Genomic DNA, 23,685 nt, shown 5'->3' with positions numbered 1-23,685 from the left:
TCCCCTGGAGTTCCAGGGACACCTGGAGGGATCCCAGAGGGGCCACAGCAAGTGGCACCTTGGGCTGTTGCTGTGGTGCTGAGCTGGGTTGGGCTCCTGGGCCAAAGGGAGCTCCTGGCAAGTGGGCAGCGCTGCAGAGAGACAGCTCTGCCCAGGAGCAGCTCCTCTGCAAAGCGCAGCAGGGCTGGGGGCACTGCCTGCAGGCACCCAGGGCAGAGCAGCGAGGCACACACAGCTTCAAGGCAGCCTGGGCTGGGAGGCTGCTGAGAGCTCCGAGGAGGAGAAAGCGTCAGGGCCCTGGCCACAGTAAGTCTGGGGGTGCAGGGCAATGCAGCTGCAGCTCGGGGAGGGATCTGGGGAAGGCGGCAGAGCCGCCAGCAATCTGCCTCCTGCCTAGAGGAGGAGGAGGAGGAGGAAGAGGAGGAGGAGGAGGAGGAGGAGGAGGAGGAGGAGGAGGAGGAGGAGGAGGAGGAGGAGGAGGAGGAGGAGGAGGAGGAGGAGGAGGAGGAGGAGGAGGAGGAGCTGCTCCCAAGCAGGGCTTCCCTGGTGCCCCCTGCGAGGGCCAGGACACAAGGGCTGCCTTCTGGTGGGGCCGGCTGCAGGGGTGTGCAGCCGGGTGTGCAGGCAGGGGTGCCCAGGGCTGTCCTTCCCAGCAGGGTCCCTGCACCCCAGGGGGCTGTGTGCTGGGGCAGGGACTCTGCCGCCTGCCAGGGTCAGCACTCAGCCTGCCCGGGGAGCTCCCCACGGCACTGTGGGGAGAAGCTGTGGGGGGAAGGAGAGACCCCTGCCAGGGCAGGATCCTTCTGCTCTCCAGAGGCTGCTGCTGCGTGGATCAGGGATGCTCACAGCTCCAACTCATGCCCAGCTCATTTCACAGGGAATTTGTCACAAGTACTTTCATCTCAGGGATATTCTGTTTGTCTCTTTGTTCTGGACTCTCTGCTTCTACTTTGCTGTGGCCTCCACTTTTCTATCACTGACAGTTGTGGAGATGAGAGCAGGGGCTGAGATTCTTAAGCTGTCACAGTGAGAATTACTGGGAACCTCAGCAAGTGCCTTCTCACCCCACCAGCCTACAGATCAGATCAGCGTCACCTTTCCATTTTCATCAGGTTTGGGTGGGCAGTGCTTTAAGCCCTGTACACACAGAGAGGCTGCAGAACAGAGCTGTGCTCACAGGGGCTGGGATGGGGACTGTGAGCACTGGCAGGGAGGAAACATGGGCTCAAAGACAGAACTTCCAGCCTGGTCAGCTCGAGGCAGTGGAGACCTGGGCAGGGAGGGAGGGAAATGCTAAGGGAAACCCTGCTGCAGGGCAGACTCCTTCCCTGAGCAACACTCCTCTTGTCTCCTCTGCCACCCAGCACAGCCCTTAGCCCGTGGCTCCTGGCCGTTAGTCACCTCCTGGCCCAGCAGCCCAGCAGAAGGGATGAAGTGCATCTCTGCTGCCAGGGGCCCAGTTCCTGCTGAGCAGGGCCTGAGGGCGACTGTCCTGCATTGCTGCTGTCTGGGAGGTGCTGTGCAGAGCTGCCGAAGGGAAAGGCTTTCCTGAGAGCCCGTTTGTCCCTCTCCTTGCCTTGCTCAGATGCCCTTGGTGTTGCTGACAAGCTCTCTGGGAAGGGGGGTTCCAGCTGCAGAGTCAGGCACAGAGCTTGGGAGCCCTCCTCTGCAGATGTGCTCCCAGCAATGAGGTGTCCCAGCTTTCCTCTAAGCCGTGAAGCTCTGGGCAATGCAGTCTGTGAGGCTGGGCCAGGAGCTGGCTCTCCCTTAAGAAGTTGCCGTGGTTCGGACCCTTGGCTCTCTCCTTGGGGTGTCCATCCCAGCTGTCTGCTGCTTCCAGGGGACTCTGTGAGCCGTGGGTGTCATTGGCTAAAGTGGGGTGCTGACACTTGGGGAAAGGGTGAGTCATCTGGTGCTCTGCAGAGGATCCCTCTGCTCTCAGCAGTGTCTGGTTGATTTTCAGGGTAACATGGGAGTGTAATCACCCTTGAACTCAGAAAAGTGCAATTCAGGGCAGACGGGAACAAGACAGAAAGACAGACCAGCTGCCCTCACTCTGCACTAAGGCACAGAAAATCCTCTTGCCTCACTTGACTCACTCTGCTCTCCCTGAGTGCAGCAGAAAAACCTCTCAGCCTGTCTTCTGCTTTCCCCATTCCTCACCACTGGTAGAGCAAAGGCTGACAAGCCCTTCTGGGTTAGGGCAGGTTTTTCTGACAGAGTCACACAAAGAGCTGACTCCTTGGCAGACAGCATGCAAAAACCCTTCCCCTCATGAAATGCTTGTCCAGCACCTACCACAGCTCCAGCTACAGAGCTGAAGGAAGATCTCAAAAAAGTGGGGTGCCATGTAGTGGCTGGGATGGGATAAGGACAGAGGGTGTTGATATTTATAAGAGAAATATACCCTAATGTGTTGTCATCTTTCCTCCTTGAACAGGCTCATATGTCCAGACAAAGCAAATGTTAAATAACAGCTCCATCACCCACTTCCTCCTCCTGGCATTCACAGACACACGGGAGCTGCAGCTCTTATACTTCTGGCTCTTCCTGGGCATCTACCTGGCTGCCCTCCTGGGCAACAGCCTCATCATCACCGCCATCGCCTGCGACCACCACCTCCACACCCCCATGTACTTCTTCCTCCTCAACCTCTCCCTCCTTGACCTGGGCTCCATCTCCACCACTCTCCCCAAAGCCATGTTAAATTTACTAACAGACACCAGGGACATCTCTTACTTGGGATGTGCTGCACAAGTATTTCTGTTTCTGTTTTTGTTACCATCAGAGTTTTCTCTTCTCACCATCATGGCCTATGACCGCTACGTTGCCATCTGCCAACCCCTGCACTACGGGACCCTCCTGAGCAGCAGAGCTTGTGTCCACATGGCAGCAGCTGCCTGGGGCATTGCATTGCTCAATTCTCTCCTGCACACTGCCAACACATTTTCCCTACCATTCTGCCAGGGGATTGCTGTGGACCAGTTCTTCTGTGAAATCCCCCAGATCCTCAAGCTCTCCTGCTCAGATTCCTACCGCAGGGAAGTTGGGCTCCTTGTGGTTAGTGTCTGTTTAGGATTTGGGTGTTTTGTTTTCATCGTGCTGTCCTATGTGCAGATCTTTAGGGCCATGTTAAGGATCCCCTCTGAGCAGGGACGGCACAAAGCCTTTTCCACGTGCCTCCCTCACCTTGCTGTGGTCTCCCTGTTTGTCAGCACTGGCATGTTTGCCTACCTGAAACCCCCATCCATTTCCTCCCCATCCCTGGACCTGGTGGTGTCATTTCTGTACTCAGTGGTGCCTCCAGCAGTGAACCCCCTCATCTACAGCATGAGGAACCAGGGGATCAAGGATGCACTGAAGAAGCTGATTCAGTCAATTTCCTTTCTGAAACAATAAAATGCTTCTTTTTTCTTCAGAACTGTTTCAAATTCATCTCTGAATCCTACCGTACATTGATCATTTTATTTGTCTAAATCTTTTTTTTCTAGAAATATATGCAGTCACTCTTCTTCCTCAGAGACATGAACCAGCCTCTCTGACCCAGAGCCCTTTGTGCGTGTGTCTGGTAGGACAGCTGGCCTCCCATGCCACATAACCATAATAAAAGGGGATTTTCTTAGTACTGGTGTCTGGAGGTTGGTTTCTTCTTCCAAAGCTGAGGTCAGGAACAGGCTGAATGAATTGCCCCTCTGAGCGTGCTGCTGTGCTGGGGTTCTCCAGGGGTTCAGGGCAGGAGGGCATGGGGGGATGTGTTAGGGAATAGGCCTGTGCTGCCCCTTCACGTGGGGGTTCCCAGTGCAATGGAAATGATGGCTGATCCATGGGGATCTCCCTGGGACCATCTCCCCATGGCTTTCAGCCACCACTGCCCTGCAGAGCAGCACCGCCAGCTCAGGGCCGTGCCTGAGGTGACATCCCGCGACAAGAGCAGACCTATTTCTGGAGGCACCAGTTTGGGCAGCTTTTCTCTCGCTGGCACAGCAGGAGCTGCCTGGGGAGCCCCCAGTGCAGGAGTCTTGTGCTGGGGAGAGGGACGGGCACAGAGGGGCTGCCAGCACTGGGCAATCAGGATCTCTTGGAGAGAAGAGCAGCAGAGAGAGGGAGACGCTGGCCTGCGTCTGCTCATGCCATGGCTGGCCCCAGCCCTGGGGCTGATGGGGAGGCTGAGAGCCCTCTGTGCCCCAGGAGCTGCTGTGACCTTCCGAGGGGCTGGGGCTGTGGGGTGAGTGCCCAGAGCTCTGCAGCACCCCCCAGCCTATCTCGCTGGTCATTTCCAGCACTGGCTGCTCACCCGGGTTTATGGGTGAGCGTTGCTGCTAAACCATCTCCATCCTCCTGCTGGTCTCAGTGTCTGTATGGGGGCACCAGCCAGTCCCTGCCTGGCCTCTTTTCTGGCCCAGACCTTGGCAGACCCCAGAGAAGGGCAGTCTGTGAATGCCCACATGGGACACAGCTGGGGCTGGTAAAGTGTTGGATACTGGGGGAGCCTGCAAATTGTATATTATGAGATTATGTCTTGGTGGGGCTATGGGAAGGGACAAGGAAATGATTGCTCTCACTGGCATCATAATGGGGGGAACTTACCCTGACAGCAAGTAGTCTGGGGGTGTACAAGAAGCTGGGAGCGGACACAACTGGGACACCTGACCTCAGCTGACCAAAGGGACAGTCCATACTCTATGACATTGTGCTCAGCAATAAAAACTACAGGGAAGCAGGAAGGGGAGATGTTTGTAGTGACAGCGCTGGTCTTCCCAAATAACCGCTGTGAACGATGAAGCCCTGCTTTCCTGGAGATGCCTGAACACCTGCATGCCTGTGAGAAGTAGTGAATGAATTTCTTTATTGTGCTTGTCACTTGTACACAGCTTTGTTTTATGTATTAAACTGTCTTTACCTCAACCTATTATTTTTCTCACTGTCTTTACCTCAACCTATTATTTTTCTCACTTTCACCCTTCATATTTTCTCCCCCATCCCACTGGGGAGGAGTGAGTGAGTGGCTGTGTGAGCCTAAGCAGTCTACTGTGATTAATCCACAACATCTCAGCCTCTCTAGATCTCCCTGGATGGCAACTCTGCCCTCCAGTGTACTGACCCTTACTTCCACAATTCAGTGGCATCTTCAGTCTTAGTGAGAGTGCACTCTTTCAGTTCTTCCATGTCCTTGGTAAAGATGTTTGCCAGGACAGATCCCAGGGTGAACACTTGCAGTACTCCATGTGTTGCTGATCTGCCTGCAGAGAAAACTTCATTCACCATGAACTTCTGAACCCCACCATCAAACCATCCATCCAGACTGTAAGGTCCTTACTTGGGCATCTGGACAGGCCCAAAGAGTGGTGGTGAATGGAGTTCAATCAAGCTGGTGGCCGGTCACAAGTGCTGTTCCCCAGGGATCAATATTGGGGCCAGTTTTCATTAATATCTTTATCAGTGATCTGGATGAGGGGATCAAGTCCACCATCAGTAAGTTTGCAGGCAACACCAAGCTGTGCGGGAGTGTTTATGTGCTGCAATCTAGGAAGGCTCTACAGAGGGGTCTGGACAGGCTGGAGTGATGGGCAAAGGCCAATTGTATGAGCTTCAGCAAGGCTCAGTGTTGGGGCCAGCACTTTGGGCACAACAACCTGATGTAAATCTACAGGCTGGGGGAAGAGTGGCTGGAAAGCTGCCCAGCAGAAAAGAACCTGGGTGTGATGGTAAACAGCTGGTTGAAAACGAGCAAACAGAGTGCCCAGGTGGTCAAGAAATCCAATAGCATCCTGCCTTGTATCAGAAATGCTGTGGCCAGCAGGATTAGGGCAGTGATCATCCCTCTGTACTGGGCACTGTGAGGCCGCACCTTGAATACTGGGATCAGTTTTGGGCCCCTCATTACAAGAAAGACATTGAGGTGCTGCAGTGTGACTCAAGAAGCGTAATGAAGCAGGTGAAGGGTCTAGAGCACAAGTCTTATCAGGAGCAACTGTGAGAACTGGGGTGTTTAGAAATGGAAGCTCAGGAGCACCCTTATCGGTCTGTACAACTACCTGAAAGGAGGTTGCAGTGAGGTCTGGGCCAGTTTCTTTTCCCATGTAACAAGTGAAAGGACAGGAGGAAATGGCCTCAAGTTGCACCAGGGGAGGTTTAGATTGAATATGAGGAAACATTTCTTTCCTGGAAGGGTTATAAAGCATTGGAAAAGGCTGCCCATGAAAGTAGTTGTGTCACCATTGTTGGAGGTGTTTAAAAGACATGTAGATATGGCACATAGGGACCATGTTTAGTGGTGGGCTTGGCAGTGTTAGTTTAATGGCTGGATTTGATGACCTTAAGAATATGTTCCAACCTAAATGATTCTATGATTCTGTGACTGACCGGGAAGATGGGGAGTGAGGCATGGCCTGTTTAATGTGTCTCACATATATGGAGCTCCTCTACAGCACAGGCAACATTTTAAGTTGGTGCTTGTCATAAAATCACAGAATCACAGAATGGTTTGGATTGGAAGGGACCTTTACAGATCATCTAGTTCCAACCTCCCTGCCTTGATGATTAACTTCTATTAGTTCTTTTTATTTTTTTATTTTTTTTTTTTTTCTGATTCTTCACTGTTTTTAAGACTTGTCAAAGAAAAACGAGTACACCAAAAGAGATATTGAGTGAATTGCCAGTGTAAACCAGGTGAGCTACCTCCATGCCTGTGTCTTCCTGGCAAGGAGTCTGTCGTGAGAAGGGGATCCAGCCTCTGCCACTCTCTGGAGAGGGAAATCAGCAGTGCCCATGCCTCCTGGGGACACAAAAGGAGACTTTTACAAGAGCAGCCTTCATGTGAACTGCTTTGGAAGGGCTACTTGAGGATGGCTTACATTGCAAATACTGATTGAATTGACATTGCCCAGCATGTCTACAAAGCAAGCAGAATGCTACATTGCAGTAATTTACACGTAATTAATTCATTTTGCTTTGTTTCTTTCTTTCTTTCAGGTACTGCTACTCTTAGGAAAATCATACTAACATCTGAAGGAATCTTGACAGAAGCCTCATGGTGTTTACATCTCAGGGAATGAGATGCCAGAGGCCAAGGGAAGGATGTGTTGGACACTCATCAGGGATTTAGCAAACCAAAGCATGCTCCCCTCTCCCCAGCACCATACCTTCCTTATCGAGAGAAGTGAGAAACTCTGCAAACTAGATCTGGACTCACAGTTGTGTAACTTATGCCTAATTGAAAAAGGTGTTTTCATGCAAGATCACAATTTGAGATTTCATTTTAGCCCAAACTATTTCAGTTAACACTACCTCCATCTTCATTCCGATGCTGCCTGATGTGTGACAGAGCTGTTCTGTATCTCCAGGCAGGATGGGGAAAAATTTGATGCCTGAATTGGAAATTGTCCCCTTGTCAGCAATGTGAATGCAGTAGGCTGGAGCCAAGAGGCCCAAGAAAACAAATTTCCCTAGGACCAGCTAATGAAACATCCCGTAGGCCATGGGACTTCCTTTCTGCTGATAGAGAATTTGTAAATCCAGATGATACAGCTTCAACTAATTTTTGTTTCTCTTTGAAACTTGTATCTCAGCAGTGAGGTACTTAGATTGTATTGTTACTTTAAAAGTCTGGTTTTGAAAAACTAGCCCAGTGTGTGTCTAATTCAAGGAGGTGATGGAGATTATACTCTGGGTAACTCTTATGGGGTTCTGTCAGGAGTTTTGCTGAATCCTGATGATTTCCTTGCCTGAGTCTCCTTTCTAAAGAAGCCTCACCTGGAGTTCAAAGTACTCAGGGTTGTCAGGAAAGGCAGGCCTTGCCACAACAGATTCCAAACTTTCCAGCAGTTCAGAAGTTGCAGCCTGCTTTGAGAACTAGTTTAGCAATGCTTCCTCCCTGCAGTGCCTGGGGAGAGCTGAGCTGTGCCTGAGTCACTGAAGGAATTGTTGGTGCTATAAGCTCCAGGTCACAGTGCAGAGCAGGGGGCATTTTTTGCTGCTGACATGTCAATCTCAAGATGTGGTGAGAAAAAGGCAAGGGCAGAGCAGGGCATTAGATCTGAGTCAGGGTTTGCAGAGAGAACACAGAAGGGAAGATGTGGTGGGGTAGAGGCAGAGAGTAACGCCCCAGGTCTTTGTTCCCAGGCACCATCAGCACAGAGGTCAACCCTTCATGCTGAGCATTGCAGGTGGGTGCTGGATGTCCCGAGTCAGGGAACTGCTGATTTTGCTGTGGGTATTTGTGCAGTGAAAGTGTGTGAGTGAGAGCTGAGTCTCAGCCCTGTCTTGTGCTGCACATGTCCCCAGCCCAGCTCCCTCCTTCCCCAGATACCCTGAGACCCAGTAACTTCCAGCAGAGATGCTGGGGAGGGGCTGGTGGTGCTGAGTTCCAGCTGGGCTGGGCTCTGTTGGAGCCAGCCCTGGCACTCACCCACCTCAGCTGGGATGGGGGAAAAGTCAGTGCAGGGTCTTTGGGTCGAGATCACCTGAGCCCTTCTCCTCCCACAGGGCTCTGTCCTTTCTCAGCTTTCTCCTTTTTCTCTCCCTTCCTCACCATTCCACAAGCTCAGACCCTCAGCTTTCTGACATAGACTCTCTCATCCAGTGGGGAGAGCTAGAGGCTTTACTCATCCTCGTCAGCTTTGCTGAAGCTGTTTGTCCTCCTCTCTTCCAGAAGCCAAACATTCCCTGCTGGGAAGTGGGTTTGACAACACTGAGAGCACCATGTATTTCAAGGAGCACAGCTGGTGATGCTGCTTCTCAGGCAGGCACTTTCCCTGGCTGTGCCCTCAGGCATGTCCCGGGCATCGCCCATGGCCCTGAGCCTGCTACTTTCCCACCTCAGCCCCAGGCACCCCCGGGACACCCCTCCCAGTGCCCAGCAGTGCTGAGCAGGGAGCCCTGCGAGCACAGCTGGCTGTGCCAGGTCCTGCTGCTGGGCTGGATGTACAGGGGGGCAGCCCCAAAGCCCTGGGGACCCTGTGCTGAGGAGGTGAGCATGGGGAGTGAGTGGTCCTCACTGGCATTTTCCTTCCTGCCAGTACAAAGTCTCTCATGAGATTTCTGGTTGATGCACAGTTATAATTTTCTTTAATTTCCTTTTTTCTCTTTGTTTCTCATCTTTTCTTTTACTGTCTCACACACAGTGTGGGCTCAAGCATTCTCTGTCATGATCTCATTGAACAGTCTCTTTGTCTGAGCAGGTAACTCCTGACCTGCTCCTTCTCAATGCAAGAACTTGGCCTGCTCAGGGCAGGAATGCTCTCCTCAGAAGGGCAGCGTTTCTGAGAGCCAAGATCACTAGCCCAGAGCTGTGCTCAGCCTTCTCCCAGTTTGAGAAAGGACATCTGCCTTGATCTTTTCACAGAAACAATTTATTTCAAAACATGGCACTGGTTTTCCTTGGAAGAGCACAGAGAATCTCAGTTGTAAACAGCTATTCTGGTCATGTTGAGAATCCCCCGAGCACAGGAAAGCAGGATGTCAAAATGTGAGCAAATGCACATGATGTTTGCATTCCAGCATGAGGAAGAGGCAGCTCCATGGGGCAAGTCAGCCCTGTGGTCAGAAGGAGTGCTCTTGGGACAAGTGGGTCTGTTGTCTTGAAGAACCCAGGTCCCTTAATTTAGTTTAGGGAGAGAGAAAAATAGACTATGAACAAGGGAAAGCAGTTGAGATTTGTTTGTTTTTTGTTTTTTTTGGTTTTTTTTTGTTTTTTTTTTTTTTTTTTCAATCCTTTTTAATCAGTAATGTCCATCACAGTTCTTCTACTTATCGCAAAGATGCAGGTGTTTTGTCACAGGTCTCCTTCCTGGCAAGTGGGGGAGGAAAGAGAATCAAAGTTGTATGGAAAAATGGGAAGAGGAGAATCAGACATCACCCACAAATTTCCTGCTGAGGGGAATGGGGAATGTGCCCTCACTCCAGACTCCACTCTTCCTCCTGTCACTCATCATGACTGTGATTGGGCACATCCTCATCGCTGTTTAGGTGCTGTCAGAGCAGCATCTGCACACCCCCATGTACTTCTTCTGGGGCAATCTGTCCTCCTTGGAGACCTGCTACAGCTCCACCCTCCTGCCCCGGCTGCTGGCCAGCTTGCTGAATGGGGACGGGACCATTTCTGCTCACAGCTGTATGGCTCAGCTCCACTGCTCTGGCTGCTTTGCAACTGCCGAGTGTTACCTGCGGGCCATGATGGCCTATGATTGGGATCTGGGCACGTGCCAGCCCCTGCTCCATGCAGGCCTCATGACCTGGAAGGTCTGCCTTCAGCTGGTGGTTGCACCTTGGCTATGTTGGTGTGTGCAACAGTCCCAGTCTTCTTATCCCAGCTGAAGTTCTGTGGCCCCAGGGCAACTGGCCACTTGTTCTGTGACCTCTCTGCTGGAGATTGCCTGCAGTGGCACCAGCGTGGTCACACTCACATCCTTCATCCTCTCTTTCCTGAACGTTGTCTTCCCCTTCCTGTTTGCTTTTGTGTCCCATGTGTGCATCATAGTTGCCATCCTGAGGATCCCATTCAGCATGGGCAGAAGAAGGCCTTCTCCTCTCGCTCCTCTCCTCTCATTGTCGTCTCTTTTCTCCTGCACCCTCCTCACTGTCTACCTGCTGCCCAGAACAGCCCCGCTGAGGCAGCTCAACAAAGTGCTCTCCGTCTTCTGCCACTGTCCTCATGCCCCTGGTCAATCCCCTCGTCTACAGCCTGCGGAACAGGGAGGTCAGGGAGGACCTGAGGAAAGCTCTCAGGAAAGACAAGGCCTGCACCCAGGGTGCACAATAATGTTCCACCTGCAGGGATGAATGCTTTGTGCTTCTGTTTTATCTCAGTAGGGAGGCCTTGGGCAGGCCTATGGTGTCTAATGCTGCAAACATTGTTTTAGGAGGGTTTGATATTGAGCACGCCTGTGGGATGGAAAAGGTCAAGGGGAAGACATTCATTTTAGAGAGTTCATAGAATCAGAATGAGAATGGGTTGGGTTGGAAGAGACCTTTTAAGGTCACCTATTGCAATCCCCCTGCAATGAACAGGGAGAGATTCAACTAGATCGATTTGCTTAGAGCCCTGTCCAACCTGACCTTGAATGTTTGCAGGGATGGGGCATCTACCACCTCTCTGGGAAATATGTTCCAGTGTTTCACCACCTTATTGTAAAAGCTTTCTTCCTTATATCTAGTCGGAATCTACTCTCTTTAAGTTCAATACCATTATCCCTTATCCCATTGCTACAGGCCTTTTTAGAAAGTCTGTCCCCGTCTTTCCTATAAGACCCCAATAAGTACTGAAAGTCTGCAATAAGGCCCACGGCCTCTCTGGGCACAGTCCAGAATCCCAGGGGAGGGTGACAGAGCAGACAGGAGCACTTGCAATGAGCCTGTCCGAGGCGGCCAAGATGGATCTCACTGGGGTTCCTGCAGTCACACACAGAAGTGTCAGGGCTCTGTCAGGTGCCCACAGCTGAGCTGGCCTCAGGCACTCCTCTTACACACAGGGCTGTTCAGAGACACGAGTCCTTCCCTTGCACACGCAGAGGCAGTGCACTGCAGGAGCCATAGTGTCTCTCTGAACTCCTGCTGCCACCCCCAGAGGCTGGGAGGCACCTCAGCCCTGCAGTGCTCGCCCTGCTCTGCACCCGTGGGAGATGCCCCGAGGCATGAGGAATGGACACAGGGACGGCGGTTCAGGGAATCACCTCCCAGTGCTGCATTCAGGGGGTTTCCTGGGGGACTTGACTCTCTAAGTGAAGTGACCTCAAGACATGGTCTGTACCACAGGCCTTCATGGCACCCCCAGGAATAGCTGATGGATTTTGTGCTCACTTGGCTTCATCTCACTTCATGTACATGATGTCCATGCTTACATCTCCTCCCTACAATGTAAACATGGACTTCTGACCTGCTGCTTTGGTATCCATGTGTGCAAGGACAGAAAACCCGCCTGAACTGGGGTGAGAGGCCAGTGGTGGTTGTAAGGGGCTAATTCATTGACCTGGGGCAGCTTCCCTGGGGTGCCCAAAACACATGGGCACAGCCCAGCCCCTGCTCTTCTGGGCCTTCAGGTCTCTGGCAGGAGGCCTGGCTGTGCGAGGACACTGCTGTGTGCCCACACCCTGCACACTCACACTGCTCAGCACTCCAATGGTGTTTTCCTCTGCAGGCCACTTTCCTGGGCATGTTATTGACAGCAACTTTGGAAGAAGACCTAAACCTTCATGCACAGCCCTGAGATCCCCTTGTCTGATGGAACCATTGTCATGAAGGCCAGCTCTGTCCCAGAAGTACCCAATGCCTGTCCCTGTCTGTGGTCACAGAACTGCCACACTGTGGGACTGTGACCAAGGCTCAAAAACACTCAGAATTTATACCAGTACAAGGGCTCAGGAGCAGAAAGTGGATGTGGAAAATTAGCAGCCCTGGAAAGAGCAGGTGCTTGCGCTTCCTGGAACCATTGCTGTGCTGGGACACTTCTACCCTCCACCTCTGCAAACAGGCACTGACCAAAAATGTCTAGAGAATATCTTGGAAGAAGTATCTCAGAGAAACATGGCGCTGCAGTGTTCTTTATTTTGTTTAGACATAAAGAAAGCACAGGTCCTCATTTATTGAGTCTCTGGGTCACACCAAATCTTGATACATGTATAATTAAAAAAGGGAAAAATAATGAAATTTCTTTTCATAAAATATTATAAGAAGTAAAGCAAAGATAGAAAAAAATGCAAAACCTCAAAACAGCAAAAAAAAACCCCTACAGAGAATGAGTTTAATCTGTAATGAGTTACATCATGAGTGCTTTGCAGAAGAAAAGCACTTCATTGACTCTGAATATTTTCCACTCATCACTTTATTCAAGGTATCCTTGATCTCCTGGTTCTTCATGCTGTAGATGAGGGGGTTCACAGCTGGAGGCACCACTGAGTACAGAAATGACACCACCAGGTCCAGGGATGGGGAGGAGATGGAGGGGGGCTTCAGGTGAGCAAACACGCCAGTGCCGATAAACAGGAAGAGCACGACCAGGTGAGGGAGGCACGTGGAGAAGGCTTTGTGCCGTCCCTGCTCAGAGGGGATCCTCAGCACCACACCGAAGATCTGTACATAGGACAGCATGATGAAAAGAAAACAGCCAAATGCTAAACAGGCACTAACCATGATAAGTCCAACTTCCCTGAGGTAGGAATCTGAGCAGGAGAGCTTGAGGATCTGAGGGATTTCACAGAAGAACTGGTTTATGGAATTGCCATGGCAGAGTGGTAGGGAAAATGTGTTGGCAGTGTGCAGGAGAGAATTGAGCAACGCAGTGCCCCAGGCAGCTGCTGCCATGTGGACACAAGCTCTGCTGCCCAGGAGGGTCCCGTAGTGCAGGGGTTGGCAGACGGCAACGTAGCGGTCATAGGCCATGATGGTGAGAAGAGAAAATTCTGCTGCAGTGAAGAAAACAAAGAAAAAGATCTGGGCAGCACATCCCAAGAAGGAGATGTCCCTGATGTCCCAGAGGGAATTGGCCATGGCTTTGGGGAGAGTGGTGGAGATGGAGCCCAGGTCGAGGAGGGAGAGGTTGAGGAGGAAGAAGTACATGGGAGTGTGGAGGTGGTGGTCGCAGGCAATGGCGGTGATGATGAGGCCATTTCCCAGGAGGGCAGACAGGTAGATGCCCAGGAAGAGCCAGAAGTGCAAGAGCTGCAGCTCCCGTCTCTCTGCAAATACCAGGAGGAGGAACTCAGTGATGGAGCTGCTGTTGGACATTTGTTCACTGCAGGCAGGGAGGTTGAACTAGAAGACATTGACAAGTTAGGGCAGACTTGTTTTATTCAATCTTATGCTGTTTACCAAAAAGTCTCCTCAAAATTATTTCACTTTCTTTGGGGGAAATATATTCAATTCCTTTTTATGAGCTCAGATTTGTGATGTTTCAGAGGAGACATTCTTTGAAGGGGTAGAAATCCTCATCTTTCACATTTCTCTCAGCCTGAACACAGGGGAGACCTGAGAGAAAAAGTGTCTCCCTGTGTCTTAGTAGAGAGTCAAGGGAATGCTGGAGCAAGTCCTGGCTCTCTGCTCCCTGGAGCTGTTTTGTGCCAGGAGCCATTTCTGTGTCCCCATATCACTGCCCTGACAGTGCTGCCAGCCCCCATCCCACCCGCTGTGTGCTCAGCTCTGCCCTGCGGACCCCTCCTGGCAGCAGGACACTGCCCAGGGATAGCCATATGTTGTCAAGTTGTAAGAGGACACCACAGCAGTGACGGGGTTTTCAGTAGGCAAAGCAACAGGTGAAAGGACTTAAGCAGTTTCCTCACAGAACTTCACAGCTCTCACTCTAATGCTGTAGGAGTCTGGGTCAAATATAATGGCTCCACTACTATTCACACCCTCCCAAATACATCAGGAAACTGTAGGCACAGATCCTTGAAAGCCCTTTTCCTTACACATAGACCCTGCCATGATGTTCTTCTTGAAAAGCTGCCTCTGACAATGTGGTGGGGTTAATCTGCATCCCTGATCCACGCAGCAGCAGCCTCTGTAGAGCAGAAGGAGCCTGCCCTGGTGGGGGTCTCTCCTTCCCCCCACAGCTTCTCCCCACAGCGCCGTGGGGAGCTCCCCGGGCAGGCTGAGTGCTGACCCTGGCAGGCGGCAGAGTCCCTGCCCCAGCACACAGCCCCCTGGGGTGCAGGGACCCTGCTGGGAAGGACAGCCCTGGGCACCCCTGCCTGCACACCCGGCTGCACACCCCTGCAGCCGGCCCCGCCAGAAGGCAGCCCTCATGCCCTGGCCCTCACAGGGGGCACCAGGGAAGCCCTGCTTGGGAGCAGCTCCTCCTCCTCCTCCTCCTCCTCCTCCTCCTCCTCCTCCTCTAGGCAGGAGGCAGATTCCTGGCGGCTCTGCCGCCTTCCCCAAATCCCTCCCCGAGCTGCAGCTGCATTGCCCTGCACCCCCAGACTTACTGTGGCCAGGGCCCTGACGCTTTCTCCTCCTCGGAGCTCTCAGCAGCCTCCCAGCCCAGGCTGCCTTGAAGCTGTGTGTGCCTCGCTGCTCTGCCCTGGGTGCCTGCAGGCAGTGCCCCCAGCCCTGCTGCGCTTTGCAGAGGAGCTGCTCCTGGGCAGAGCTGTCTCTCTGCAGCGCTGCCCACTTGCCAGGAGCTCCCTCCAGCCCAGGAGCCCGGCCCAGCTCAGCACCACAGCAACAGCCCAAGGCACTTTAATGACCCCTCAGGAGGGTTTGGTGCCAACTCCATGAACATCAAACACAGAGAAGATGACGAAACCTCTGAAGAATTCAAAGTTTTATTCAAACTCCAAAGTTTCTTTTGACTTTAATTGTATCCACTGAGGACACTACTGACAAAGCCTCCCCAGTGTCCTGTTAGAGCAGAAATCTGAAGGCAGTTATGAGAAGTCGGGAACAAAAATGAAAAGGTGTCTCTGATGCTGAGTAATCCTCAATTTGTTGCATTATCCAAAGTTCCAAGCCCTAAGCCCATTAACCAAATGGCCAAGCCATGACGCCCAGCCCCTGGGAAGGGAGATCCTGTCCCTCCCACATTCCTCAGGGCTCTTCCTGGGGTAGGGGCTATGGAGATGTGCACCTCCCAGGCTCCTGAGGATGCACAAGGAGGCCATGAGGCCCCCGTGCGGCAAGGGACTGTGCCTCCTCACAGGCATCAGTGGCAGGGACAACAGCCATAGCCAAAATCGTGATGGGGTTGACTTTACTGGGGGCTTTCAGCTTTCCCACAGCCCTCTGTCATCTCCACCACAGGCTGTCCTATGGGGTTGCATCCCCTGCGCCTCTTTCCCTGCAGGCTGTCCTCATCCCCCCAGCTCTCTCACCTTGCTCCTCCTGAGCATCTTCCTTCCTTTCCTGATCTCTCACCATCCTCCCTGGCTCTTCCTTGAAAAACAAAGCCTTGTTCTGATCCATACTCCTCCTGGGTCATGTGTTGCACCACAACATTTATCCTGTTGTCCAGTCTGGACTTCCCCAGCTGCACAGTATGACATTATTTCTTTCTCATGCTGTTTTCCACTGTGAAGAAAAAGTCCACCGTCTCTCAAACCACCCTTCAAGGGTTCTTGGGCTACTTCTAGACTGTCCCAAGTCTCCACAACACTTAGCCCAGAATGTTTATATCTAAGCACATTGCACATGGGCTTGAGCCCTCTAAACCCCATTTTGGGGTGATGTCTGGGTACTCTCAAAGGCGTTTGGAGATGAAAACAGTGGTTCCAGGTCAAGAAAGATGGAGTGATACTTCTTACCAGGATCTGTATTGGAAGGGCAAGCGGCAATGGTGTTAAAATGAAAGAGGGTAGATTTAGATTTGAAATAAGGAAGAAATATTTTACGATGAGGATGCTGAGATACAGGAACAGATTGCCTAGAGAAGTTCCAGGGAGGGGCAATTCACCACTTCTTTGGGCAACCTCTTCCAGTGTTTCACCATCCTCATACTAAAGAATTTCCTCCTTTTATTTAATCTAAATCTACCCTCTTTCAGTTTAAACCCATTACCCTTTGTCCTATTCCTGCAATCCCTGATAAATAGTCCCTCCCCATCTTTCCTGTAGCCCTGTTTAAGTCCTGGAAGGCCACTAGAATTTCTCCCTTGGAGCCTTCTCTTCTTCAGTCTGAACAAAACAAACTCTCTCAGCCTGTTCTCACAAGGGAGGTGTTCCAGCCCCCCAGTCATCTTCACGGCCTCCTCTGGACCTGCTTGAGCATGTCCATGTCCTTTTTATGTTTGGATCACGAGAGCTGGAAACCAGACTACAGTGCCGGTCTCATGAGAGCGGAGCAGAATGGGAGAATCCCCCACCTTGACCTGCTGGCCACACTTCTTTTGATGCAGCCCAGGACACAATTGGTTTTCTGGCCTGCGAGTGCACAGTGCTGGTTCGCAGCTAGTTTTCCATGAACTACCACCCCCAAGTCCTTCTCCGCAGGCCTGCTCTCAATCCACTCCTTGCCCAGAATCTATTTGTATGTGAGGTTGTCCCAAGCCATGGGTAGGACCTTGAACTTGGCCTTGTTGAACTTCATGAGGTTTGTATGGGTCTACTTCTCCAGCCACTCGATCCCACTGTCCATGACAGCGACAAAGATGTCAATCAATACCAGCCCCAACTCCAACCCCTGAGGAATAACACTCATCTCTGTTCTCCAATTGGACATTGAGACTGTGACCTCAGCAATTTGAGTGTGACCATAAAACCAATTCTTTATCCACCGAGTGGTCTATCCGCCAAATCACTGTCTCTCCAACTTATAGACGAGGATTTCATGCGGGACCATGTCAAGTGCTTTGCACAAGTCCACGTAGATGACATCAGTTGCTCTTCCAACTGTTCTTTGGTGAGGCCAGCAACAGGCAAGACGGGTGTGTGTGCATGTCATGTTGGTGTGTCTGCCAGTGGGTGTAACTCATGGTCTGAGCCTGGTCGGCAGCCAAACACCACACAGCTCCCACCTGGGAATGGGGAAGGAAGCAGAGGGTCAAAGAGAGACTCATGGGTTGAGATAGGAACAGTTGAATAATGGTGATAAAATAATACGGTGGCAGTATGAACGGGTAATGTACAGTGCAATTGCATTACCGCCCGCCGACTGACACCCAGCCGGCTCCCAGCCAGCGATCCTAAAACACAAAGATGCCTCGACAACAATCCCAAAAGTGAGAGCGTGCCCCTTCCCGCCCACCCCTCTTTTATATGGTGAGCATAACATCACATGACATGGAACATTGGCCAATCCAGGCCCGGTGCTCCATCTGTGTTACCTCTCTGCTTCTTGTGAGCCTGTGCACAGGCAGGACACGGGGAGCTGGACAGTCCCTGAAATCTCCATGTGCATCAGCACTCCTACAGCTACCAAAAAGGAACATGAACTCTATTCCAGTCTGAACCAGGACCATGTCCACCCCTTGTTCCATATCCTTTGCATTATCCTCGGGTTCCATATTTCCTCATACAGTCTAATTAATTACTGTCCTCTTCCCTGGTCTTAGGCATGTGCACACAGATATAATTCCCTTAGCCCATGGGCCATCTTAAGCCCATACGTGGAATTACCTTTGCCCAAGGACCTGGGTGCACTTGGTCCTTGCAGTCTATATACTGCAGAATGTATCGTGAGTTCATTTGGTCCATAGCTTCAGGTTCCATCTGTCCTAACAGTCTCTTAAGGCAGGAGGAGGGATTCTCAGTTGGTAGGGCACAGGTGTCCTTGGGCCTGGCAGGAGGATGGCATGCAGTCTCTGTTGCAGCTGGAGCTGGTGGCTGATGCATCTGACGCTGTCTATATTCAGTCTGCAGCAGGCGCTGGGTATCAGTTGCTGAAACCAATCGTGACTTTATTGAAGCTCGTGTTTTTCTTCATGAATATGATGCCATTAGCATAATATGTGTCAACCATAGCAATGCATTTATAGGGTTGTTTGGTGATTAATGTAATACAGTTTATTGGCTATTTTCACCTAACATTAAGTCCCCTTGAGGCACACATCGGACATCCTCGTCCTTCTGCATTGCCCACCAAGTGCACCCAGGTCCTTGGGCAAAGGAAATACCACGTATGGGCTTACCTTTACCTGAAGTAGGAGTAACCCAAATAGTCTTCCACAGCATGTGCTTAAGGTGCACTACTGGGACTCTATCTCCATCTGCAGTATGTAGAATTTTGACTGGGCAGGGCCATCCTGGTTGGTAGATGCTCTAGTTTTGACTAACCAGGTGGGCTTTGCTAAATGTCTGTCCCAGTGTTTAAAAGTTCCTCTTCTCATTGCTCTCAGCGTGGTCTTTAGTAGCCCATTGTACCACTCAATTTTCCCAGAGGCTGGTGCATGGTAGGGGATGTGATATACCCCTCAATGCCATGTTCTTTTGTCCAGGTGTTTATGAGATTATTTAAAAAATGAGTGCCATTATCTGACTCAATTCTTTCTGGGGTACCATGTTGCCACAGGACTTGTTTTTCAAGGCCCAGAATAGTGTTCTGAGCAGTGGCATGGGGCACGGCCTATGTCTCCACCCACCCGCTAGTTGCTTCCACCATTGTGAGCACATAAAGTTTGCCATGTCAAGTATTGTGGAAGTGTGATGTAATCACTCTGCCAGGCCTCCCCATATCTATATTTTAACCATAGCCCTCGATACCAAAGAGGTTTTAACCTCGGCTTGCCTGATTGCAGCATGTGTATCACATTCACGGATAACCTGTGTGACAGTTGTCATGGTTTGGGCCTGGTCAGCAGCTAAACGCCATGCAGCTGCTCACCCACCCTCCCCCCCACTTGGGAATGGGGAGGGAATCGGAGGGGCAAAGGGAGACTCACGGGTTGAGATAAAAACAGTTTAATAACAGTAACAGAATAATATGGTGACATGATGAATGGGTAACGTACAATACAGCTGCTCACCTCCTAACATACTATTTGCAGGCTCCCTCAGTATCCAACACTCTCCCAGCCCCAGCTGTGTCCCATGTGGGCATTCACAGACCTCCCTTCTCTTCAGTCTGCCAGGGTCTGCACCAGGAGAGAGGCCGGGCAGGGCTGGCTGGTCCCCCCATACAGGCACTGAGACCAGCAGGAGGATGGAGATGGTTTAGCAGCAACGCTCACCCATAAACCTGGGTGAGCAGCCAGTGCTGGAAATGACCAGCGAGATAGGCTGGGGGGTGATGAATGTCCTGGGCCACCTTCCCAGTCTGGCCATGCCACCGAGAGCACAGAGCAGCCTCTCTCCTCTGCCTTCATGTCTTTCATCCCTGTCATGAGCCCTGGCTCCGCACCACAAATCCCCTGGTGTGAGTGCTCACCCTGCATCTTCACACAGTATAAGCTGTACACTGGTATTTTTCTCTCCAAGGCACTTTCCACCCCAGCCCAGCACCTCCCCAGCACTCCCCATGCCCACCACACTCTCCCCAGACCATCCCAGCCCAGTACAACATCCCAGTCTTGGCTGGCCCCAGGGCATTGCCCAGCGCAGGGTGCTGCAGAGCTCTGGGCACTCACCCCACAGCCCCAGCCCCTCGGAAGGTCACAGCAGCTCCTGGGGCACAGAGGGCTCTCAGCCTCCCCATCAGCCCCAGGGCTGGGGCCAGCCATGCCATGAGCAGACACAGGCCAGCGTCTCCCTCTCTCTGCTGCTCTTCTCTCCAAGAGATCCTGATTGCCCAGTGCTGGCAGCCCCGCTGTGCCCGTCCCTCTCCCCAGCACAAGACTCCTGCACTGGGGGCTCCCCAGGCAGCTCCTGCTGTGCCAGCCAGAGAAAAGCTGCCCAAACTGCTGCCTCCAGAAATAGGTCTGCTCTTGTCGCGGGATGTCACCTCAGGCACGGCCCTGAGCTGGCGGTGCTGCTCTGCAGGGCAGTGGTGGCTGAAAGCCACGGGGAGATGGTCCCAGGGAGATCCCCATGGATCAGCCATCATTGCCATTGCACTGGGAACCCCCACGTGAAGGGGCAGCACAGGCCTATTCCCTAACACATCCCCCCATGCCCTCCTGCCCTGAACCCCTGGAGAACCCCAGCACAGCAGCACGCTCAGAGGGGCAATTCCTTCAGCATGTTCCTGATGTCAGCTTGGGAGGAAGAGACCAACCTCCAGATATCGGCACTGAAAAAATTGTTTTATTATAGATATGTGACTAGGAAGGCCAGCTGTACTGTCCTACCAGACACATGCACAAAAGCCTCTCTGTCAGAGATGCTGGTTCATGTCTCTGAGGAAGAGGAGTGGATACAGACATTTTAGGAACAAACAAGAGTTTCACAAATAAAACGCTTACTGCACAGAAGGTTTCAGATAAGAATTGGAAATGACTTCTGAAGAGACACGGGCGGCTTATCCCTGTTGAGAATCAGCTGACTGAATCAGCTTCTTCAGTGCGCCCTTCATCTCCTGGTTCCTCATGCTGTAGGTGAGGGGGTTCACTGCTGGAGGCACCACCGAGTACAGAACTGACACCACCAGGTCCAGAGATGGGGAGGAGATGGAGGGGGCTTCAGGTAGGCAAAGATGGCAGTGCTGATTGAAATGGGATATTAACCAAAATTGGTATTATGCTTGCACGAGATAGATATTGCTATGTTTGTATTGCTCAGCCGCTATCTCCTGTTTAGTACAAAGCCTCCCCTCCACCCCTAAGTAAGTGGGTGTCAGCAGAAGATTACCCCACAACCAGCACAAACCAGCTCTGCGGTTTAGCCCGGGTCCAGGAGGCGACAGAGACTGCGCAGGAATTCAGGATGAAAAGTTCAGCAGTGAGGAAGAGGAGATACTTCCTCCCACGACCACCACCCAGCCCTTCACGACCCCTGCCCAGGACCAAAGGAACTCACTGCGCAGCCGCAAGGAGGAGGAGACCTAATTATAATAAGAAGGGAGGGTAGGCGGGGATATGTTGTGAATATGTATAAGCGTCTCATGAATATGCAACACTTTGTAACATATAAGCAAGGCAGGAGCGGCGGGGGGGGCACAGGCTTGTTGTGGCTGAGCGATTCCCCATGTGCCCGGCGCCGAATAAACATACCTGCTTTACAACCCTTAGTTGTGAAGTCTTTCATCCGTAAATCAGAGTGGTTTGTGATAAATAACGGAATTATTCTGCTTTTGCTAAAAGTAATTAAACAATTACTTTTATTGAGTCAGGCTAAAGCTGTTATTAAAATTAGTGCTGCTAAAATTATAACAGTCAAGCAAGGCTTTTCTGGTCACAAGTTAGGCATGTGGTTGGGCACGGTGGGGAGTTGGGCACGAAGGAGGATGGGGAGTGGTCTGTGGTTAGGTGTCATGTAAAGGGGAACTTGGGGGGGGGGGGCTGGGGAGGAATGGAAGCCAGCAGAAAAGGGTTAAGCGAAGAACTCCTGATGGAGAGAGACCTGGACTTCGCCCCCCCCAATCCCCCGAGAGGGCAGTGGAAAAGTACTGAGAGAGACAGCCTGGGAGAAACAAAGAAAAAGGAGCTGCGCAGGTGTGAAGAGGTGAAAACCCGCCGTTTTCACTCAACTGATGATATCTCCTGGTTGCTTTATGAAAATAATCCCCTCTTGGGGCAGGGGGTGCCCCATTTCCCTCTGTCCCGGGGCATGCCCGCGGGGCGCAGGGACCCCCCCCTCGCGCTGGGGCACAGAGAATGCCTGCCTCTGGGGGCTCCCCTGGGCTCAGGGGGTTCATTCCCGGTTTGGGGGACAGCGGGAGGAGCCCGGCCCGGCTGCGCCCGGCAGCCAGCGAGGGCGGGCGAAGGCAAACGGCCCCGGCCCGCTCTGGCCAGGCCCGGCCCGACCCAGCGCTCCCCTGGGGCCCACGGGGAGCGGCTGGGGAGGGCGGCCCCGCCCCCGCGCTGCTCCTCAGGCCCCGCCCCCGGCCGGCCGGGACTGCCGGGCCGCCTCCGGCCCCGCCCATTGGCTCAGCCGTGGCCAATGGCGTGGCTGTTGCCGGGCAGGGCAGCCCGGGCCCCTCCTCCCAGCGCCGCCCCGCGCCCCCTCCCCAGCGCGCGGGGCCTGAGCGGGCCGGGCTCGGGGCGGTTTGTCCGTCCCTCAGAAAGGGAGCGGGAACAAACCCCGCCGGCAGCCGCTTCCCCAGCGCCGCTGTGCCCGGGCTCAGCCGCACTCCTCCCTGCCCGGCTCCTCGGCCGCCTCTCCCCCTCGAGCGAGCGCCGCAGCGGGACGGGGCACGGGGCTGCGGGCGCCTCGTCTCTGCCGCCCCTTCCTCCTCAGGCCGTTTCCCTGCTCCCGCCTGGGCCCCGCAGGCCCCAGCTGCGGCCAGAGAACCTGCTGCTGCCTGGGCTCCTCTCCAGGGGCCGCAGCTCCTGCCAGGGTCCCGCTCGGGCCTGGGCTCTCCGCGGGCTGCAGCTTCCTGCTGGCGCTGGCCGCCCGAGGGGGACGGCGTTGGTGGCTGCGTCCTCTTCTCGGCAGCCATTTCCCAGCAGCGCAGGCTCCGTGAGGCTGGCCGGGAGAGCCCCCGGGGGGGGGCACTCACCCGGGCCGAGCCCTGCTCCAGCCCGCCACCCGGCCCATGAATTAAGGAAGGTGGCAAAGAGTCCTGGGCCCAGCCCTGACCGCTGGATGCCACCGCTGGTTCCTGGCCTCCAACTACGCCCGGTGCCACTGAGCAGCACCCTCGGCCCGGCCGTCCAGCCTGTTGCAGTCCCGCTCGGTGCTGGCTCAGCCAGACCATTTCCGTTCCAGTGACTAGAACTCGAACTTTAAGAGAATGCAAGGTGGGCACATGCAAGCCCACAGCTTTCAAAACCCCATACCAAAAACTTGTAGTACTGGCTATTTCCACCAACTGCCTCAAATCCTACAGAGAAGGAAGGAAACACCCCGTAAATTACACATGCAAGGGCAACAAGTTTTTTTAAATCTGGCTTTGGATTTTCTGACTGCTCGTTCCCAATGAGTGCTGGTTTTGCAAGGCAATCCAAAAGCGGAACACGGGTTAAAACTCTTTCTCGAGGGACTTTTGGGCAGGGGGGCCAGACAGCAGAGCTGCCCGAGTCTCTGGAAAGTCTCTCTGAGCTCCTCCTGGGCAGAGGCAGCACTGGGATGAAGCCCCAGGAGCTGTGGGAGGGAACAGCCAAGGGCCTCCTAAAGGCTCTCCTGGAGGGCTGCAAAGGCAGAAGGGCCAAAGGTGGAGAAAACGGACAGATCTAAGTGGGGTGCTTGGAGAGGGAGCGGTGCTGCAACTGCGAAGAAAGCTGCAGCTTGT

The 23,685-nt window shown here is 53.0% G+C and overlaps 2 protein-coding genes across 2 annotated transcripts; one reads left to right on the top strand and one right to left on the bottom strand.

Moving 5' to 3' along the window:
* Nucleotides 1-2,463: 2,463 nt before the first annotated feature.
* LOC122153568 (olfactory receptor 14A16-like) lies at nucleotides 2,464-5,352 on the top strand. Its single transcript, XM_042793977.1, has 2 exons — nucleotides 2,464-3,374; nucleotides 5,247-5,352. Exons 1-2 carry the CDS (start codon nucleotides 2,464-2,466, stop codon nucleotides 5,350-5,352), a joined length of 1,017 nt encoding a protein of 338 aa, XP_042649911.1.
* Nucleotides 5,353-12,756: 7,404 nt separating this feature from the next.
* On the bottom strand, nucleotides 12,757-13,719 carry LOC116963433 (olfactory receptor 14A16-like). The gene has a single exon (XM_042793976.1). It carries the CDS (start codon nucleotides 13,717-13,719, stop codon nucleotides 12,757-12,759), a length of 963 nt encoding a protein of 320 aa, XP_042649910.1.
* Nucleotides 13,720-23,685: the final 9,966 nt, after the last annotated feature.

This window comes from Tyto alba, unplaced genomic scaffold (assembly GCF_018691265.1).
Source record: "Tyto alba isolate M040663 unplaced genomic scaffold, T.alba_DEE_v4.0 Super-Scaffold_200000146, whole genome shotgun sequence".
Lineage (NCBI taxonomy): Eukaryota > Metazoa > Chordata > Aves > Strigiformes > Tytonidae > Tyto > Tyto alba.
Note: the sequence above shows the minus strand (reverse complement) of the source record. Positions and strands in the feature narration are given on the sequence as shown.